The 20,105-nt window shown below is 43.9% G+C and overlaps 1 protein-coding gene across 1 annotated transcript; it reads left to right on the plus strand.

Moving 5' to 3' along the window:
• Positions 1-7,277: 7,277 nt before the first annotated feature.
• Positions 7,278-13,870, plus strand: LOC113037011 (extracellular calcium-sensing receptor-like). The gene is made up of 8 exons (XM_026193705.1): positions 7,278-7,378; positions 7,861-8,155; positions 8,254-8,543; positions 8,655-8,947; positions 11,817-12,022; positions 12,145-12,366; positions 12,751-12,874; positions 12,966-13,870. Exons 1-8 carry the CDS (start codon positions 7,320-7,322, stop codon positions 13,868-13,870), a joined length of 2,394 nt encoding a protein of 797 aa, XP_026049490.1. The 5' UTR covers positions 7,278-7,319.
• The last annotated feature ends 6,235 nt before the right edge of the window (positions 13,871-20,105 follow it).

Genomic DNA, 20,105 nt, shown 5'->3' on the forward strand with positions numbered 1-20,105 from the left:
CGTTGAGCATGTATGTGTCGAAATAAAGGATGTTTGTGGATGAGTGTCGAAGCAGGTGATCGAGGCAGTGAAAGGAATAAAGAAAGAAACCAAGGACAGGGGTGAGCAGCATAAAACCAAGAGGGGGGGAGAGAGAAGAAAAAAAAAAACGAGAAGAAAAAAAACCAAAACAAAACGTAAACATTCCAATTAAATCACTGACGGAGAGTGACGGTGTTAATTCTGCTATGAAATCACACTTTAAGATGCGATTTGATGCTGGTAAGTTAAACAGATGTTAATGCAAGTTAGTATGAGTGGATAGGGAAAGGGTGCAGCTGATTCTTATCTGGTGTGAGGTTAATACAGCCACGGAGTGATGTTGGGGTCGCGGTGGAGCTGTCCGTCCACGTACAGCCGGTCCACAGCGATGACAGCGCGGGAGCCCTTCTGGATGAAGCCGCGTCGGATTGGGAAGAGGACCCTGCGTCGTTCCAAGATCTCTTTGGGGAACTGGTCGTTCACGCTGAAGTCCGTTCCTTTTAATTCCCTGCCGCGGCTTTTCACATGTTGCTTTTGTTTGAAGTGGCCGAATTTGGCCACGATAGGACGTGGTCTCCCGGCCGTAGCCCGAATGGGGCCGAGGCGATGTACCCGATCGAAGACGATGTTCTTCACAGTGTCCTCCGGCAGCTTCAGGTGGGTTTTGATGAAGCTTTTTACCGTGGTCTCCACGTCCTCTCCAGCGGCTTCTGGAATACCAGAAAATACCAGATTATCACGCATGCTACGAGCTTGTAGATCGATAACTGTTTCTTTTATTTTTTTATTTTCTCTATTGAGCTGGGTAACATTATCTGTGAGACATTTCACCGACTCCCTTAGCGTGGCATTTTCAGCAGCAAGCGTTTCCACCTGCTGCTGGCTGTACTCCAGGGATTCTCGCAAGCATTTAAATTCTCGGTGAAGAATCTCCACCAAGGACAGCCTTGCGTCGAAACTGGACAATCGCTTGTCGATTGACTCCAATATGTCGGCAATATCTTTGCCGGCTGGCGATGTTGAGCCGGGGGAATCTGCCTGGCGTTGTCTTTTCGACGACGGCGTCTCAGGTTTGGCCGGGGAAGCTGCACACGGGGTCTTCTTCATCACGAGATCCTGAAAGCACTGATCAATATAATCTTTGAGAGCCTCTAAACTCTCCTCGTTGTTCTCCAGGGTGTTGGAGATTATTTAGACAAATAGTGTTAGTTATAAGACAATTGATAAGTGTATTTGGTAATACTGAAGCTTAAATGAATTTGTTCAAATCTAAACTACCATTTGCTTTAATTTTCCGCCAAAATCTCCGGCGTCTGACGTCAGTTACAACATGAGTCGCTTACCTTGTCCGTCACTTACCTCCACTTCCGTGTGAATCCTAGTGTGTTCATAACACTTCCTACGTTGGAATAGACGTCAGCGCGAACTTTTGCATGTCTGCCATTACCTGCCCAAATAAGGACGTTTTCGCGGAAATGTAGTTTTTTTTTTTACCATCAGGGGCTCATGAGCCTATACTGGTCTTTTTAAAAGTTATCTTTGACTTTATGACTTTCTGTGTTCTTTCTGGGATGCTTAGGACTCATATTGCACTGCTGGAAATAGTTTATTTTGATGCATATGCTGCTTTTTTGCAAATTTGCAGTATAATATTTATTTTTGTTTTTTCTGCAGTATATAAAAATTGGTGTATTTCAAAAATAAAACTATGAAGACACTCAAAATAAATTTCCTGTGGTAGGAAAATATTTTGTGCAACTTTTTTGAATTTACAGTTTTGAGGGATAAGCCTCTTAAATTTCTCTAACTAGAAATATATGTTTAAAAAATCAAAAACGATTTTCAATTTTTATGTAGTTTATTGCACTTTTTTGCAATTTATGTAATTACTATGCACTTAATGCATACATATTATTAAAATCTGGACTATAATGGTTGTATTGATGTATAGCAACTTGAAATGCTCTCAAAAATGGCACTACAGCATGTAAAAATATAATATAAGCTCTGGCGGACTTGGTTCTATGGTAGGTGTTAAAGGGTTAAGTTGTAAACTGTCACGGTCCGCTGTGACGGACCGAGTGTAGAATGCGTGTAATGGACCCAGGTGCGTACACAAGTGAACAGACGGGAGTGAGCTTTAACAGAAGGCGAGCCTTTATTATGGCTGAAAACAAGGTGTGCAAATACAGCAGGGATGGCGTGGCTAAACAAAAACCTAAACTGGGAACAAACTATGGTGAGGCTATGGCTTGGAAGACAACAGACCAGGCATGGAAACACGGAGGGTGGGAACACAGACGACGCGACACAGACTGTAAGAAACACAGAGACTAAATACACATGAGGGATGATCAGGGGAAGTGGCCACACATGGGAACGCAGCTGACACACATGAACTTAACGACAGGACAGGAGGAGTGAGCTGAATACACAGACAGTGAATGCAGGCCTTCAAAGTAAAACAGGAAACATGAGACATGAACCGGGGAGACGTAGTACAGGGGGAGGTGACATAACTGACAGCATGAACTTGACAGTACAAGACACACAGACATAAACACACGAAGGGCAAGGGAGACGTAATGCAAGGGTAACATAATTACAAAAAGGACTGGACTACCTTAAAGAACCTAAGCAAACAATAAACAGCAAAATAGGTTAAGCATAACACACTGGGTCACACGACCCAGGACCATGACATAAACTGGTCAGATCTGACCTGAACATGACAGGAAGGCTAGACACACCAGGGTAAAAAGACGGACGAAAGTAATAAAGGCACAATAAAGGAAGTAATACTAAATACAAGACACAAAAAGACTACATACCCCCCCCCCCCCCCCCCCCCCCACACACACACACACACAAAGAAAAGAAATAACAGAAATGCATTAACAAAGACTTGACAAGATACAAGAGGATAGGAAAGCTAGACTTAAACCCAAGGAATTCAAAATATAGACAAGAAACACTAACAGAAAACCAGATTACAATGGTAGCAAAAACAAAACCATAAACACAGAGGATTTACAATAATGGGGAAAAATCAGCAAGGAAAAAAAGTAACCAATAAACAAACTAGTGCAAAACCCAAAACTCTGGGTCAAAGACCCAGGGCCATGGCCAGCATTATGGTCCAGTCAGTCATATCATACACTAATCTATTTATAGCAGCTGTCAATTGGAATTCTCATATCCCATCCCATGTTCATAAATTCTTGTTCTATGTCATCATCATATAGTTTTATACATAAAAAAACAGTAAAAACATTAAATAATCTTTTTAATGTGTTTATTGCCAGTTTTAGGAGCGAAGACTTTTTTCTTTTCTCTTGTCTCTTTTTTTTCCCTGACCCTGTGTTTGGAAATGTGTAGCCAATTAGATCATGACATTAAAATCTGAAAATATACACTTAATACCAAATCAAGGAAAACAAAATATATTTTTTTAAATCTCTAGAACACAATAGAAGAATATTTAGAAAATTTTGACACGTCTCTGGAGCTGCATCAGATATAGGGTTTTTTGGCTTTAGATTTGACTTTACTATCATCAGTATAATCAAATCAAACCCATCTATACTGCTATACATGATCTGTCCATTCTCATGGACATGCTCTGTGTCCATTTTTTAACCCATATTTCGAAAATGCAACTATATATCAATAAATGTCCGCTCTTAAAATTTACTTATTCGATTCTTTTCAGGGCGGGCTAACTGTGATACTAGAAACAACTATGAAAACTGTGACACTATTAAGGCTATGAATCCACAAGGCGTGAAGGTAAAACAGATGACCTGACGGAGACAGAGGACTTAAATACACACAATAGGTGATCGGGGGAGTGGAAACGCATGGGAAAACAGCTGACTAGAATGAACATAATGGTGTCACAGGTTAAGTGAAACTAAACACAATGACAAAGAAGACAAGACTCCTTCAAAATGAACCAGGAAACATGGAAATATGATCTCCCTCTCCCTAGCCACCTCCTTGAGCTTGTCCGGAGAAACACCAAGGCGTTCCCAGGCCAGCCGAGAGATATAATCTCTCCAATGTGTCCTGGGTCTGCCTCGGGGCCTCCTCCCGGTGGGACATGCCCAGAACACCTCACCCAGGAGGCATCCTTGTCAGGCGCCTGATCCACCTCAACTGGCTCCTTTCGATGTGAAGGAGCAACGGCTCTTCTCTGAGCCCCTCCTCAATGGTTGAACTTCTCACCCTATCTCTAAGGTCTCACCCACCCACCCACCCGAGTTTTTGCTTCAGCCACTGCCCGAGCCACATTCTGCTTGGCTGGATGGCACCTATCAGCTGCCTCCGAAGTCCCACAGGCTAACCAAGGTCGATAAGACTCCTTGTTCAGCCTGGTGGCTTCCTTCTCCTCTGGTGTCCACCATTTAGTTTGGGGGTTACCACAGGCACCAACCACCTTGCGGCTGCAGCTCATTGCAGCAGCTTCGGCAATGGAGATGCTGAACATGGTCCATTTGGCCTAAATGTCCCCAGTTTCCCTCGGAATGCCATTGAAGGTCTGCCAGTGTGCCCAAGCCATGCGTTAAGCTGGTACCTCTCAACCTCATGCACGACCTCAGGCTCCTTCCCCACCAGAGAGTTGACATCCCATGTCCCAATTGACAGACTTGGTAGCTGGGGATCGGTTTGCAAGGGCCTCTGCGCCTGGCCACCGCCCAGCACACAGTGCAAACAACTCCTACGGCACCTCCTATCGGTGGTGGGCCTATAGGAGGATGGGCCCATGTCCCCTTCTTGGGTTGTGTCCAGCCGGGCCCCATGGACTAAGGCCTGGCCGCCAAATGTTCGCCCTCGGGCACCCTCCCTGGGCCTGACTCAAATTCAAATTTTCAAATTCAAATTTTATTTGTCACGTACACAGTCATACACAGTACGATATGCAGTGAAATGCTTGGATATGCAGTCCAGAGCGGGGCCCTGGTAACCCTATCCCGGGAAGGGTAAACTGTTTCCTCTGTGATATTCTCTTAAGGGTCTTCTGAATTACTCTTTGACTGGTCCCTCACAATTTCCCATGGGAGACCCTACCACGGGGCAAAAGCCCCTGAACAACATAGCCCCTGAGATCCCTGGGACACACAAACCCCCTCCACGATAAGGTAGCGGTTCGCGGAGGGGAATTTAAAGCTGCTTCCAACTGTATTACAACAATGTTCACCACTTCCTGTTCTGACAAGTGATAGTCGTATGACACAGGAGGATATTAGGGACAGGGTGAGTTGGAAGCTGATTATCTACTGCGGAGACCTCTGAAGGCCATAGACAAAAGAAGAACTAGGAATTTAACAATTCCCAAGAGGCAATAACATATAGTATTATGAGTAATAAAATGTAAAATCTATGGGGCATTTCAAAGAAAACATACAGTGGTATGCAAAAGTTTGGGCACCCCTGATAATTATCATGTTTTTCCTTCATAAATCATTGGTTGTTTGGATCAGCAATTTCATTTAAATATATCATATTGCAGACAGACACAATGATAATTGAGAAGTGAAATGAAGTTTATAGGATTTACAGAAAGTGTGCAAAAGTGACTTAAACTAAATTAGGCAGGTGCATAAATTTGGGCACCCTTGTCGTTTTATTGATTTGAATACCTTTAGCACTAATAATTGGAACATAAAATTTGTTTGGTAAGCTCATTGACCCTTCACCTACATACACAGGTGAATCCAATCATGAGAAAGGGTATTTTTAATGATTGGCCAGGCCAATTGAAAGTTTTTCTCCTCTTTGCATCTTCTCTCGAGAGTGGCTACATAGGAGCCTCAAAACAACTCTCAAATGACCTGAAAGCAAAGGTGCTGTAGGCTGATGAAACTAAAATTGAGTTATCTGGGCATAACAAAAGGTGGTATGCATGGCAGAAACAGAACACAGCATTTCAAAACAAACACTTGCCACCCACAGTAAAATGTGGTGGTAGTTTCATCATGCTGTGAGGCTGTGTGGCCAGTGCATATTAGCAAATTCTTGAAAATAATGTTCAAGAATAAGTAACAAAATTGAAGTTGCACCAAGGCTGGATATTTCAACAAGACAATGACCCTAAACACTGTTCAAAATCTACTAAGGCGTTCAGGCAGAGGATCAAGTACAACATTCTGGAATGGCCATCTCACTCCCCAGACCTGAATATTATAGAAAATCTATGGTGTGAATTAAACGGGCTGTCCATGCTTGGAAACCATCAAACCTTACTGAACTGGAGATGTTTTGTAAAGATGAAAGGTCCAAAATACCTTCTACCAGAATCCAGACTCTCATTAGAAGCTATAAGAAGTGTTTGGAGGCATTATTTCTGCAAAAGGAGGATCTACTAAATATTGATGGAATTTGTCTGTTCGGGTTCCCAAATTCATGCACCTGTCTAATTTAGTTTATTATCACTGTCTCGTGATAATAAGGTAATATAAGTTCACATTTTAGGATACTGTTTTTATACTATTATGACTTTTGTGCTCTAAATTTTAATTCCTTTGTATTACTACAGATAGTAGTTACAGAGAAAAGTCAATGTTAGAAGTAGTAATGATTATGCAGTACAGTCATAATGAATTCCTACAATTCCAGAATTTTCTTGCCATTTACACTTTCCAAAAAACATATTTAAATTATTAATACTCTATGATATTTTTCTGTCAAAGGTATATCAACATAAGATCTTGTGTGATTATATATGTTTTTTTGCAAAAACAATTGGTGCAAAAGCAAAAAATATACACTCTTTCTGCTCTATGAAATATTAGTTAAGGATTAAAAATCTTTTGATGTTCCAATCTAAATTAAATAAAGCTGTATTGTATTATTTGCTGTTGCCAATTATTGTGAGGGAAATCTTGGGCCCAATCAAAACCATACTGTGAAGACTTAGAATGTCAACACTATGTAAGGGTTAATCCATGACCACATATTCTCAAGAAGATGAGAGGATGACGAAACCCCTTTGTTTGAAGACCTATATAAACCAATGGAAACAATGTGTGCCCATATACAGACAATTTTAGATGGAAATGGAGATTGCAGCTCTTGTAATTGGTTTGGTATTGGCTGTGTGTTTGTTTCACCTCAACTCAGCTGTTGCCTTTGCAGTGTGTCTAGATGGTATGAGACAAATGACTAGGCATATAGGAGCTCAAGATGGTACGACGGCATCCTCTCTGAACTGCAAGCTGCAGGGAAGCACTCGTCTACCTGCATTTTCAAAGGATGGGGACTTTGTTATTGGTGGTGATTTTTCCCTTCACGTCTACATGAACACAGTTTACAGTGACTACACCAGCATGCCTGAGCCTGCAAAATGCAAAGGAAGGTTAGTGAGTAAGAAAGTCAGTAATGGGAAGAAGAAGAAGTAAAAACATGTTGGACTGTATGAGGAGAGAAATGTTTTCATGTGTGTTATGATCAATGGAACTAGATTGATTCTGTGTAGTGTTAAAAAATAAAAAAAATAGTCATTTATTTTTTATAAAATAATTTGTTGTGTTTTAAAAAACAGAAATTATACAATATGTTAAATAATAGTTTTATAAAGGAAATGATTTAAAGGAAATGATAAAGGAAATGCATTTAAATGTATTATATTTTAAAGGAAATGAAAAGACTTTAATTAGTAATCCATAATTTTCCACTAATTTCTTATGCTAATCTTTTGTGCTCAATTTAACTGGTCAGGCAACATTTTGATTAACATTTGATCAACAGATACAACCAGCAAATGATCCTGTTGTTGGTTCTATTTAACTTAAACTAAATCTACAGTCTATATTCTAACATTGACACAACTATTTTCAGCCTTTACACCAGTGAACTGCAATCATCACGTGCAATGGTTTTTGCCATAGAAGAGATTAACAACAGCACAGAGCTGCTGCCCGGAATCAGGCTCGGGTATCAGATCTATGACTCATGTGCATCAGTGCCTGTAGCAGTGCACATGGCATTTCAGTTTCTAAATAGCTTCGACCCTGTGTTTTCCATGGATAACAATTGCTCACATTCTGGTATGGTGATGGCTGTTGTTGGTGGCTCTGGGTCTACGACATCCATCAGTTTGTCCCAAGTCATCAGGTCCTTTAACATTCCCCAAGTAAATGTTTTCAATTTCTGTCAATTTTTGAATTTAAAATATGTATGTGCATGATATTTGATTTTGCGGTGTGTGGTGTTTTATTTCATTTGGTTTAGGTGAGCCACTTTTCAACATGCTCATGCTTGTCTGACAAGCAGCAGTACCCCAATTTTTTCAGAACATTTCCCAGTGACCAGTTCCAAGCTGAAGCAATGGCCAAGCTGGTAAAACACTTTGGCTGGACTTGGATAGGTGCAGTTCGGTCAGATTCGGATTTTGGAAATAACGGCATGGCTTCATTTCTAAAAGCAGCACAGAAAGAGGGGATCTGTGTGGAGTACTCTCTTTCTTTCCATCGAACATACCCACATAGCAGAATTCAGAGAGTAGCAGATGTTATCCGCAGGTGTCCTCATCGCAGATATTATTTCCGCAAATATTAGATTTACTGTCTTCAAAATTACATTTTTACAGTTACACTTTAAAATGCTTCTAATGCACAATATTGTCTGTCAAGGTCTACAGCCATGGTTGTTGTGGCACTTCTATCTTTAGGGGACATGAGGGCACTGTTGGAGGAGCTATCATATGAGCCTTCCCTGTCTCGCCAGTGGATTGGCAGTTTCTGGGTAACTAACCCAGAATTAATGAGGTTCAGTTTCTGTGCTGGGGCCATTGGATTTGGGATTCCAAAGTCTAGAATCCCAGGCCTCAGAGACTTCCTGCTGAATCTGTCCCCCTCACAAGTGGCGTCTTCTCAAATACTTACTGAGTTCTGGGAGGATGCATTTAACTGCACACTGACCAAAAGTAAGACATTTTTCTTGGTTTAAATTATCTGATCAACTGCTGATGTTACAAAGTCTAATGCTGCTTCATGGGCTGACCTACTTTCATTGAAAAGCTATGAATGGTGACCAAGTGTGAGGTGAGAATACAGGTGAAACTCCAAAAATTGTAATAATGTGCAAAAGTTCATTTATTTCAGTAATTCATCTTAAAAGGTGAAAGCAATATATGATATTAATATACTAATATAATATATTCCTGCAGCAGGGCCTTCAAGGCCTTCAAATGTCGTATTCCTCTTGTCAAGCTGCTCCTGAACAACAGATGTCAGAAGCGTCTTACCTGGGCTAAAGAAAAAAAGAACTGGTCTGTTGCTCAGTGGTTCCGCTTTTCTGATGAGAGGAAATCTTTTCATCTGAGGCTGTGCTGAGGCTTTTATTTTTACACTGTTCCTGCAGCAGGGCCTCAAGGGTGGTCCAAACCTCTTCTCGCTCTCCTCCATGCAAGAAAATTTAAATCCTTAAAGTGTGGCCAAGCACAGTAGCTATCTTGAGCAACAGATACTTGAGGGTAGCTATACGTTGTGAAGGTAATCTTAAATATCACCATATAGTTTGAGTCATCATCGGAGACCTCCATAGTATGATGCAGGTGGCAGAAAACAGATAACCCCCTGAACATGAGACATATGTCTCACCTCAGTAATTATTTTATTTTAACCCTATTTTGAAGAAACAGTAACAAAAAGTTAAAAATTTACTTGCATGGTTTAAGGACAGTCGCCACCTTTTGGAGTTTTACCAGCTCTAAAAGAGTTAAAGTTACTAGCTTGTGCTTTTGCTTGTCTAAAGCAGCAAAACTGCCTCTTGATTCTTTAGTAGATGAAACATCCTGTATGAGTGGCTCTTTCTGTTGCCCCATTGGTGTTTGCTCCTACTGTAGTTCCTCCATATTAGCAGGGCTGTCTTTAAGGCATCTAAATTTTCTTCCTTTTCAGTGTCATAAAGCTGTTGAATTTTACTTAAAATAGTCTTTCGGCACAGCAGTTGGAAAATTGGGTCCCCTGACGATAACTGTAGTACATTTTCTAACCACCTGTCTTCTACCAATGATAGTGGTTTACAGTCAGAGCAATCAATTTTTGGAGAGAAATTTGTTACTTTGTCCAATGTTGAATTGCTAATTTTGGTCCTGAAGCCAGTCATTTCATCAAGTTTGGGCTGCTGACACCTTTTGACTGCTTGAGTCCACAGCTCCAACAGTTTCTGTGCTCACTGCAACGTGATTTGCATTTAGATGGTACCATAAGGTTGAAGTGTTTCAGTGGTATGCAAACTCCTTTTTTCACAGTTTGCACAAAACCACAATTATCAATCCTTCCATCGGTTGGGTAGTCTTTTGAAATTAAATTTGCCTCCGATCATTCCTAGCAACGCACTTTCTTCTTATTCTTTGTAGCTCTGATGTGTGCATCACTGTAATCGATATACCAGGAAATTGTGCATTGACAAAAGTTAGCTTTTGCCTGGAATGCAAAGTGCAATTAAATGCGTATATTTTTTATTTCATTGTTTTTTTTCTAATTAATTAATCGCAATTAACGCGTTAAATTCCCACTCCTTGTTTTTATATAACCAATTCAAAGTACTTACAGAACAATCAGGTGTTCTGCATTAAAGAAGATAACACACAAATAATTTTTGCTACTCCAAAAAAATATTTTTGTCCACTCTAACATAAAGGAGAACATCACTAGCCTGATAGCTGCAGGCCTGAAAGCAGGTGGTCTATCACTCCTCGTGTTTCAACCTGGAGGCAAAGTTTACATTGCAATCTGCCCTTGGTGGCATTTTGGCAGCAACTACAACATTTAGCAGTTGCCTCATTGTTCTGACACACAAAACAAAACGATCGACTGTACGACACACTAACGACACACTCCAAACACGCTAATCTCTTGCATCTCAAAACTCGCTCTTTTTCTTTTGCTCTCTCGCTGCCATCACTCCTAAAATTTCTCCCTCTTTCTAAGCAACCAATGCCATGTTGCCATATCATCTTTTGATTGGTCGACATGACACATTTTTCCACCATTAGGAAAAAGGTGTTTTTTCTTTTCTTTTGAGAAGAGACTGCTTTCGAGCCCTTTCCTTAGAAAACACTGCAGTAAACATAACAAAACTCTGTTTTTTTCGTGGCTTATCAACACAATTTAAAAACTGGTACATACTTTGAAGTTCACACTGTTATAACAAGAAATGGAGACTAAGGGTTGTCCAGGGTTGACATAACATCTTGTTGCTGTGTCATCTTAAACTGGTCATGTGTAGTTTGAGTCAACATCAGAGACCTCCATGATGATATAGAGGTTTTTGAATAAAGTAGTCATGGTAAACTACTTTATTCTTCCTCAGCCAATCAGCAGCACTTGTGTGACTTTGCCCCCCCTCCCCCAGCTCCCGGTAAGATGAAGACAGCTTCAATCATCTGTGTGCTGAAAAATAGCAACGCATTCACATCGCATTTCCTTGTTAGTAATGGCAATGTGATTGTACGATAGAAAATGCAATTAGCTAGATTACTGTTAGTGTTATGTCCTATATGTCTGTGAAGGTTCTCAGTCATCCAGGTCATCGTAGTCAAAGGAGCTTGCAAAGAAAAGCGTCTGGACTTCTTTAAGTTACTTGAAGACGTTTACTGTTACTGTTATGTCCTATACTAATTATTCGTGGTAGGATTATTTTCCATTTTTTATTTTATTTTATTTTATTTTATTTTTTATAAAATAAATATGTTTCATGGTACCAGCATGATTTGCAACATTTATAAAGAGAACACATCTGAGATCTAGTTTAATGTTGACATCTGCTCTGTCTTTTTGTGATTTTAGATGCCACTGCAAAGAAGAAAGTATGTGATGGAAATGAAGACATACAGAATCTGCAAAACCAGTACACTGACACATCACAGCTCAGAGTTACTAACATGGCGTACATGGCCGTGTATGCAGTAGCACATGCCATCCATAATGCAGTGTGCCAGGAAATAGATGGCACTGTAGAGTGTGACAAGTTAACCAAGTTAGAATCCAAACAGGTCAGAAGAAATAAACATGTTGATGTCAGTGTCTTTCACCAACTGCAATATAAATTGATATGCAATATTAATATTTGTTATTGAAATATTGCATCTTTTTTTTTTATCCCTAATTTTATCAGATTTTAATTGAGCTGAAGAAAGTAAATTTTTCCCAAAATGGCTATGATGTGTCATTTGACGCTAATGGGGATCCTGTGGCTATTTATGAACTGGTTAACTGGCAGAAAAGTGAAAACGGCGTGACTGAGATAGTGGCTGTAGGGCTGTATGATGCATCATGGCCCGTGGGCCAGGAATTCCAGATCGACAAAAACATTACCTGGATGGAGGGTAGCATGAAAGTAAGCAGTCAGAATTTGACAAACTTTAGTAATATTTATATAGCACTTTTACAATTCTACTATTCATTCACTCTCGCATTTACACACTGGTGGAGGCTAGCTACAGTTGTAGCCACAGCTGCCCTGGGGCAGACTGACAGAAGCGACGCTGCCATATCGCGCCATCGGCCCCTCTGGCCATCACCGGTAGGCAACGGGTGAAGTGTCTTGCGCAAGAACACAACGACCGAGACTGTCCGAGCTGGGGCTCAAACCGGCAACCTTCTGATTACAAGACGAACTGCCAACTCTTGAGCCACGATCGCACGATCGATTAGTAAACAACAACACACAGCTGCATAGTAAATATTTACGTTTATTCTGCAACCTTTATGTCTTTCACAGGTGCCAGTGTCAGTGTGCACGGACAGTTGTCCTCCAGGAACTCGTAAAGTGTTGCAGAAAGGAAAACCCATCTGCTGCTATGACTGTACAGCATGTCCTGAGGGGGAGATCAGTAATAGTACAGGTAAAGAGAAATGATTACGATGCATTTAAAATGTTTCATTGTGTATATATGAAAATCAAGAAAAAATTGTATTTATTTGTTTTTTATCCAGATTCGACTGATTGTTTACCATGTCAAAAGGAATTCTGGCCTAACAAAAAGAGAGACACTTGCATCCCTAAGCCTGTAGAGTATCTTTCCTTTCAAGACCTCCTAGGAATTATCCTGGCTACATTCTCAGTCATTGGTGCCTGTCTGACCATCGTAACTGCGGCTGTATTCTTTTGTCATAGGAAAACTCCAATTGTCCGAGCCAACAACTCTGAGCTGAGCTTCCTGCTGCTCATCTCACTGACTCTGTGTTTCTTATGTTCATTAACTTTCATTGGAGCACCATCAGAGTGGTCCTGCATGCTGCGTCACACTGCATTTGGGATCACCTTTGTACTCTGTATCTCCTGTGTACTTGGGAAAACTATAGTGGTTTTAATGGCTTTTAAAGCTACAATTCCAGGTAGTAATGTCATGAAATGGTTTGGTCCTCCACAGCAAAGAATGACTGTTGTGTCTTTCACCTTTATTCAAGTTTTAATTTGTACTGTTTGGTTGGTAGTGAACCCTCCCTTTCCAATAAAAAATCTAACCACGTACAAGGAGAAAATCATATTGGAATGTGCATTAGGCTCAGCTGCTGGCTTCTGGGCTGTGCTTGGATACTTAGGCATACTTGCTGCCTTTTGCTTTGTTTTAGCAGTCTTAGCCCGCAAATTACCTGATAATTTCAATGAAGCCAAGCTTATCACCATCAGCATGTTGATATTTTGTACTGTCTGGATCACATTTATCCCAGCATATGTCAGCTCTCCTGGGAAATTCACTGTAGTTGTGGAGATTTTTGCAATTCTGGCCTCCAGCTTTGGACTAATAATGTGTATATTTGCTCCCAAGTGTTTTATCATATTGTTTAAGCCTGAGAAGAACACTAAGAAATATTTAATCAACAAAAATCAGTTATAGTATAGAGCTTCTAGTACTTGCTAATGTTCATCAATTCCTGTTCTGAAAAGTGAGTGGTGTGACACATGAGAATGTCAGGGATAGGGTGAGTTGGAAGCTGATGATCTACTGTGGAGACCCCTAAACAGCGTAGACAAAAGAAGAAGAACTAGGAATAATACTGTGGAAACCAAATTTAACAATCCCCAAGAGGCAATAACGTATGGTATGGTATGGTAAACAAAACATATTACCTTATTATCATGAGTTTAGTACCATATAATGATCTTAAAGTTAAATATAAGTTCAGATTTTAGTATACTTTTTTCTATACTATTATGCTGATAATAATCCTGGTCCTTTGTTTGAACATGATGATGTGATTATTAAATATCTTTTTCAGTGATGCTGTGGCTTATTTCCCAGAAGCAATGTTTAGTTTCTATGTAAAAACCATAAATAAGGAAGGCATAATAAAGAAAACTACACATTTCTTTTTTATTTTGTAGTAATAACAGATTGATCAATGCCATGAGGTATAATGATTGTCTATATGCAGTAATATAAGGCGCTTGGAAAGAAAGTAACTAGACTTCTTTGAGTTTTTTGAAGGTGTTTCATCTCTCATCCAAGAAGCTTCTTCAGTCCTAAACCAGATGGTCCCAGATATTTAATTCCTAGTGGGAGTTGTCCCTTAACAACGTTGTTGATCCACTATTAATCATGTGACTTATGAACAAATCTTCTTTATTTTGGTACCAGTACTGGTTTTATTTTGCTGTATTTATCCGCGACACCTTAAAAATATTGTCGGACATAAACAAAAAAGGTTGAGGACCACTGCTCTAGAATACCTTGAGTAGGTTTCCTCAAAGTCCTCCAAGTGCTGGATGAACATATGGTTAAAATATAACTTGATCAACTAGTGATCGCGACTAGAAAAGTTTCATATCTCAAGAAGCTTCTCCAGTTCTAAACCAAATGGTGTAGTCCCGGGTATTAAATTCCTAGTGGGAGTTGTCCCTTAACAAGGTTGTTGATCCACTATTGATCATGTACCTCACCACATGCAGCAATGTGTGAAAAAGGCATGGGTCATTATGAGCAGATGTTTCAGGTGAAGTCATTGTGAGACCGTGCCTCGCCCTATTATGTGACCCACTGAGAGCGTATGACCGAAGATGTGAACTGCATTGTTGGTACCTACAGTGCAGTTTTGAGATCTCTTTCCAGGTGCCCCATTCAGATCTTGCATCAGGTGATCTCAATGAGTCATGAACCTTCCGAAGATGGAACACAGTCTTCTGTCCCCCTTCTGTGCTTCATCACCCCCAAAATGACTCAAAGCACCCCCAACGATTTCTTACTTTTTTTTGACAATATTTGCTGTTTGTGTGACACACTACTAAAAATATAAAAAGCATACAGTACTTGTTTGAGACATAACATTTTAACAACAAGTTTAGATAACCCCTCTCCCAAAATGGTTTGTTCCAACTTGGCTCTCCTCTGCTCTGGCTCTAGCGCCGTTGCTGCCAGAGCGATGGTGGCTGAGACGCAGCGGACCGGAGGTGTAAGTGCCTGGCTTAAAACAGGACATATTAGCTGCATTTAACCTTCAGTTACTCTTTATATAGTTAGGTAGGAGTCAGACCATGTTTCTTTTTAGCCGAAAAACATTACACCAGGTAACCTGCTGTGTTGAAAACTTGTTTTCTGACAATGTTTGCTACCCTACAATCCGCCCTGCTGTGTAGTAAATTGAGCGACATTTGACCGTCCTGTTGCTCCCATTCAAATTTATAGTTTAATAGTTTAATAGTTTAAATTATTTATATAGCACATTTAATTACAACAAGAGCGTTGACCAAAGTGCTGTACAAGAATACAACATACATAATAAAACAACTTATACAGCCTATTTAAAATCTAAAACTTTAAATTGTCCGCAGCCTACTGTTGGTTACCACTGTCCTGTTTGTAATGAATACTAACTAGCTGTCAGGCTCAGGAGGGACTCGGAGGCAGACCGTCACTAAAGTTCACGCTTTATTTACACACACAGACACCAGGTGCGAATATATACAGGTGAGGGGGCACAGGAAGAGGGTCTCCGGGAAGCACAGGCACGGGAAGAAGAGGGCTATGTACAAAATCCACTGAAGCTCAGGTAGCTCGGACTCCGGCTTTAGCTCACCAACGGCGGTCCTCAGGCTGGCGAGAATCCTGGCACAGAGAGGAAAGGCAGGTAAGTAGTGGCACGACAGAAACTCAGAAAAAGGCTCAGATAAGTGATGACACTGACGAGTGTTACACAATAATCCAGCGAGGAAGCACTCTCAGCAGCCGCCTTAAGAAGTGAGTGATATGATTGCTTGCAGGTGTTCGAGCCAGGGGCTGGAGCCGTCATGACTCCGCCCCGGTAGAGCGCAGTGCAGGGGAGAGAGAGAGATGCAGCACAACAAAAACACTTGTAGCCATACAGAGTCAGCCGAGAAGGCACAGGGTCATGACAGTACCCCCCCCTCAACGGGAGCCCCTCGGCGACCCACCCGGCTTACCCGGATGCCGCCGGTGAAACTCGCGGAGCAGACCAGGAGCCAGAACCGCCGACCGGGGCACCCAGGAACGTTCCTCTGGCCCGTAGCCCTCCCAGTCCACCAGGTACTGGACGCCCCGCCCCCGCCGCCGAGAGTCCATAACGCGGGTGATGTTAAACACTTCCTGCCCATCCACGAGCCGGGCGGGCGGAGGGGGCCCGGAAGGAGGGCACAACGGGCTGGAGAGCACGGGCTTGACCTGGGAGACATGGAAAACATTATGGATACGCATATTGCGAGGCAGCTTCAGACGGACGGATACCGGATTGACCAGGGCCTCAATCTCGAACGGACCGATGAAGGCCGGGGAAAGTTTCTTCGACTCTGCACGAAGGGGAACAAAGCGTGAGGAGAGCCATACCTGTTGCCCAACTGTATAGGCAGGCGCAGGGATCCGGTGGCGGTCAGCGATCTCTTTATTGCGCTCCGCCGTCCGCAGCAGAGCGGCTCGGGTGGACCGCCAGGCCCGGCGGCACCTGCGGAAATGATGGTGTACCGATGGGACGGCATGCTCACCCTCCACGGCCAGGAACAGGGGAGGTTGGTAGCCCAATGAGGCTTCGAACGGCGACAGTCCAGTGGCTGAAGAGGTCAGGCAGTTGTGGGCGTACTCAATCCAGGGGAGCTGCTCGCTCCAAGTGGCCTGGTTGAGAGAGACGACACAGCGGAGTGCCGCTTCGAGCTCTTGGTTGGTACGCTCGGCCTGTCCATTGCTCTGAGGGTGGAAGCCCGAAGAGAGACTGACCGCGGCGCCGATCTGCACGCAGAACTCCTTCCAAACCCGAGAGGTAAATTGGGGTCCCCGGTCGGAAACGATGTCCATCGGAATGCCATGAAGCCGGAAGACGTGGGTGGTGAGCAGCTGGGCGGTCTCCAGGGCTGTAGGGAGCTTGGGGAGGGCGATGAAATGAGCCGACTTAGAAAAACGGTCAACAATAGTGAGGATGGTGGTGTTACCGGATGACGGTGGGAGCCCCGTAACGAAGTCCAGCGCTATGTGAGACCATGGCCGTCCTGGCGTGGGGAGCGGTTGAAGAAGCCCGGCGGGTGGTCGGTTGGGACGTTTGTTCCGGGCACACGTGGTGCACGCCATAACGTACTCCCTGGCGTCCTTGTCCAAGGTGGGCCACCAGAAAAACCGCTGCAGGAAGGTGATGGTGCGGCGGGCTCCTGGATGACAGGTGAACCGGGCAGTGTGGCCCCAGTGGAGTACCTGAGGTCGGACAGCAGCAGGGACAAACAACCGACCAGGGGGGCCCGTCCCCGGGTCGGGGTCAGTATCCTGGGCCTCGCGCACGAGAGCTTCGATCTCCCATGTGACAGCTCCAATAACACAGGTAGCTGGAAGAATCGGTTCTGGATCGGAGTCTCCTTCCGTACTGGAAAACTGACGAGAGAGTGCATCGGGCTTCACGTTGCGCGACCCTGGTCTGTAAGTGATGGTGAAATTGAATCTTGTGAAGAAGAGGGCCCACCTGGCTTGTCGTGAATTTAGGCGTTTGGCGGACCGGATGTACTCAAGGTTCTTATGGTCGGTCCACACGATGAATGGGTGTTCCGCGCCCTCAAGCCAGTGCCTCCACTCCTCCAGGGCCAGTTTGACCGCTAGCAGCTCCCGATCACCGATGCCGTAGTTCTGTTCTGCGGGTGAGAGACGACGAGAAAAGAATGCACAGGGATGGAGCGTACCTTCAAATCGTTGAGACAGAACTGCTCCCACTCCAGAGTCCGAAGCGTCCACCTCCACCACGAACGGTTGCCTGAGGTTGGGCTGACGGAGGATGGGGGCGGTAGAACTTCTCCTTTAGTAGGGAAAAGGCCTCCTGAGCAGAGAGGTCCCACTGAAAAGGAACTTTGGGAGAGGTAAGCGCAGTGAGAGGTGAGGCGATCTTACTGTAGTCCTTTATGAAGCGTCGGTGGAAGTTGGCGAATCCTAGGAACCGTCGGAGTTGCTGGCGGTTCGGCGGTTGAGGCCAGTCCACCATGGCCCGGACCTTCTCTGGGTCAGGTTTGAGATCCCCCTGAGAGATGATATAGCCAAGGAAGGCCACCGTGTCAACGTGAAATTCACATTTCTCCGCTTTCACGAACAACCGGTTCTCCAGGAGGCGCTGCAGGACCTGCCTCACGTGACTCTCGTGCTCCGCCTGGGACTTAGAGAAAATGAGAATATCATCAAGGTACACAAAACCACATCGATTAATAAAATCCCTCAGAACATCGTTAACAAGGGCCTGGAAGACCGCGGGCGCATTGGTTAAGCCAAAGGGCATGACGAGATACTCATAGTGTCCGATATGAGTGTTGAAAGCAGTCTTCCACTCATCTCCCTCCTGGATCCTCACCAGGTGGTAAGCGTTTCGCAGGTCCAGTTTGCTGAACACCGTGGCCCCCTGGAGTAGTTCGAAAGCAGAATTAAGGAGGGGAAGAGGGTACTTGTTCTTTACTGTGATCTTGTTGAGGCCGCGGTAATCAATACATGGCCGGAGCGTCTTGTCTTTCTTTGCAACAAAGAAGAAACCTGCCCCCACGGGGGAGGATGACGGGCGAATTAACCCAGCAGCCAGAGAGTCGTTGACGTATCTCTCCATGGTTTCCCTTTCGGGCTGTGTGAGGCTGTAGAGGCGGCCAGAGGGGAGAGGCGCCCCAGGGAAAAGATCAATGGCACAGTCATAGGGCCGGTGTGGTGGAAGCGAGCCCGCCTCATCCTTACTAAAAACTGCTGCGAGGTCATGATAGACGGAAGGAACCGAAGACAACTCTGGTGACTTTGAAGGCTTCCCGGGGGGGGGAGAGGGAGCAGATGGCGTGGCGGCCCGAAGGCAGGTCATGTGGCAGCCCACACCCCACCCCATAACTTGCTCCTTCTTCCAGTCGATGTGTGAGTTGTGTTGTGAAAGCCATGGATAACCTAGTACGAGCGGGGTTACTGGAGCCTTAAACACGCAGAAACAAACGTTCTCAACGTGGTTACCGGAGAGAGTGAGTGTGACAGGTAGGGTGACGTGCGTTATGTCAGGCAACCGGTGACCAGACAGGGCGGACACGCGGAGAGGATGAGGCAGTGGTCATGTGCCAATGCTGAGCTTGGAGACTAGCGACGCATCAATGAAATTCTGTTCTGCACCAGAGTCAATTAACACAGAGAGGGAATGGGACAACGACCGGAGGGTGAGTTTAGCAGGCAGCAAGAGACGGGGAAGAGGCTTGTTGCTGGACAGGTCGCCCACCAGTACCCTCTCAATTACTGGCGGGCGCCTCCTTTTGCCAGCGCCGGGCAGGCAGAGATGTAATGCCCCTTGCGACCGCAATACAGACACTCACCCGCGGAAAACCGGCGTTGTCGCTCCGCAGGGGTGAGTCGAGAACGTCCCAGCTGCATGGGTACCTCCTCCTCAATTCCAAAAGCTCTAGCCTCCCGTGCGTCGGGTTGGGGCTCCCGAAAAGCCAGGGGCTCGCGAAACTGCTGTCTTCGTGAGCTCTGGCGCGCCTGCAGGCGATCATCCACCTGAATACACAGGGACATCAAAGCATTTAGAGAAGCAGGAAGCTCACGCATCATTATCTCATCCTTGAGCTCTTCGCGGATATTATTTAACAGAGTGGTCTTCAGGGCCTCAGGTCCCCATTTGGTCTGTGCAGCTAGAGTCCAGAAA

This window comes from Astatotilapia calliptera, chromosome 14 (genome assembly GCF_900246225.1).
Source record: "Astatotilapia calliptera chromosome 14, fAstCal1.2, whole genome shotgun sequence".
In the NCBI taxonomy this organism is placed as follows: Eukaryota; Metazoa; Chordata; class Actinopteri; order Cichliformes; family Cichlidae; genus Astatotilapia; species Astatotilapia calliptera.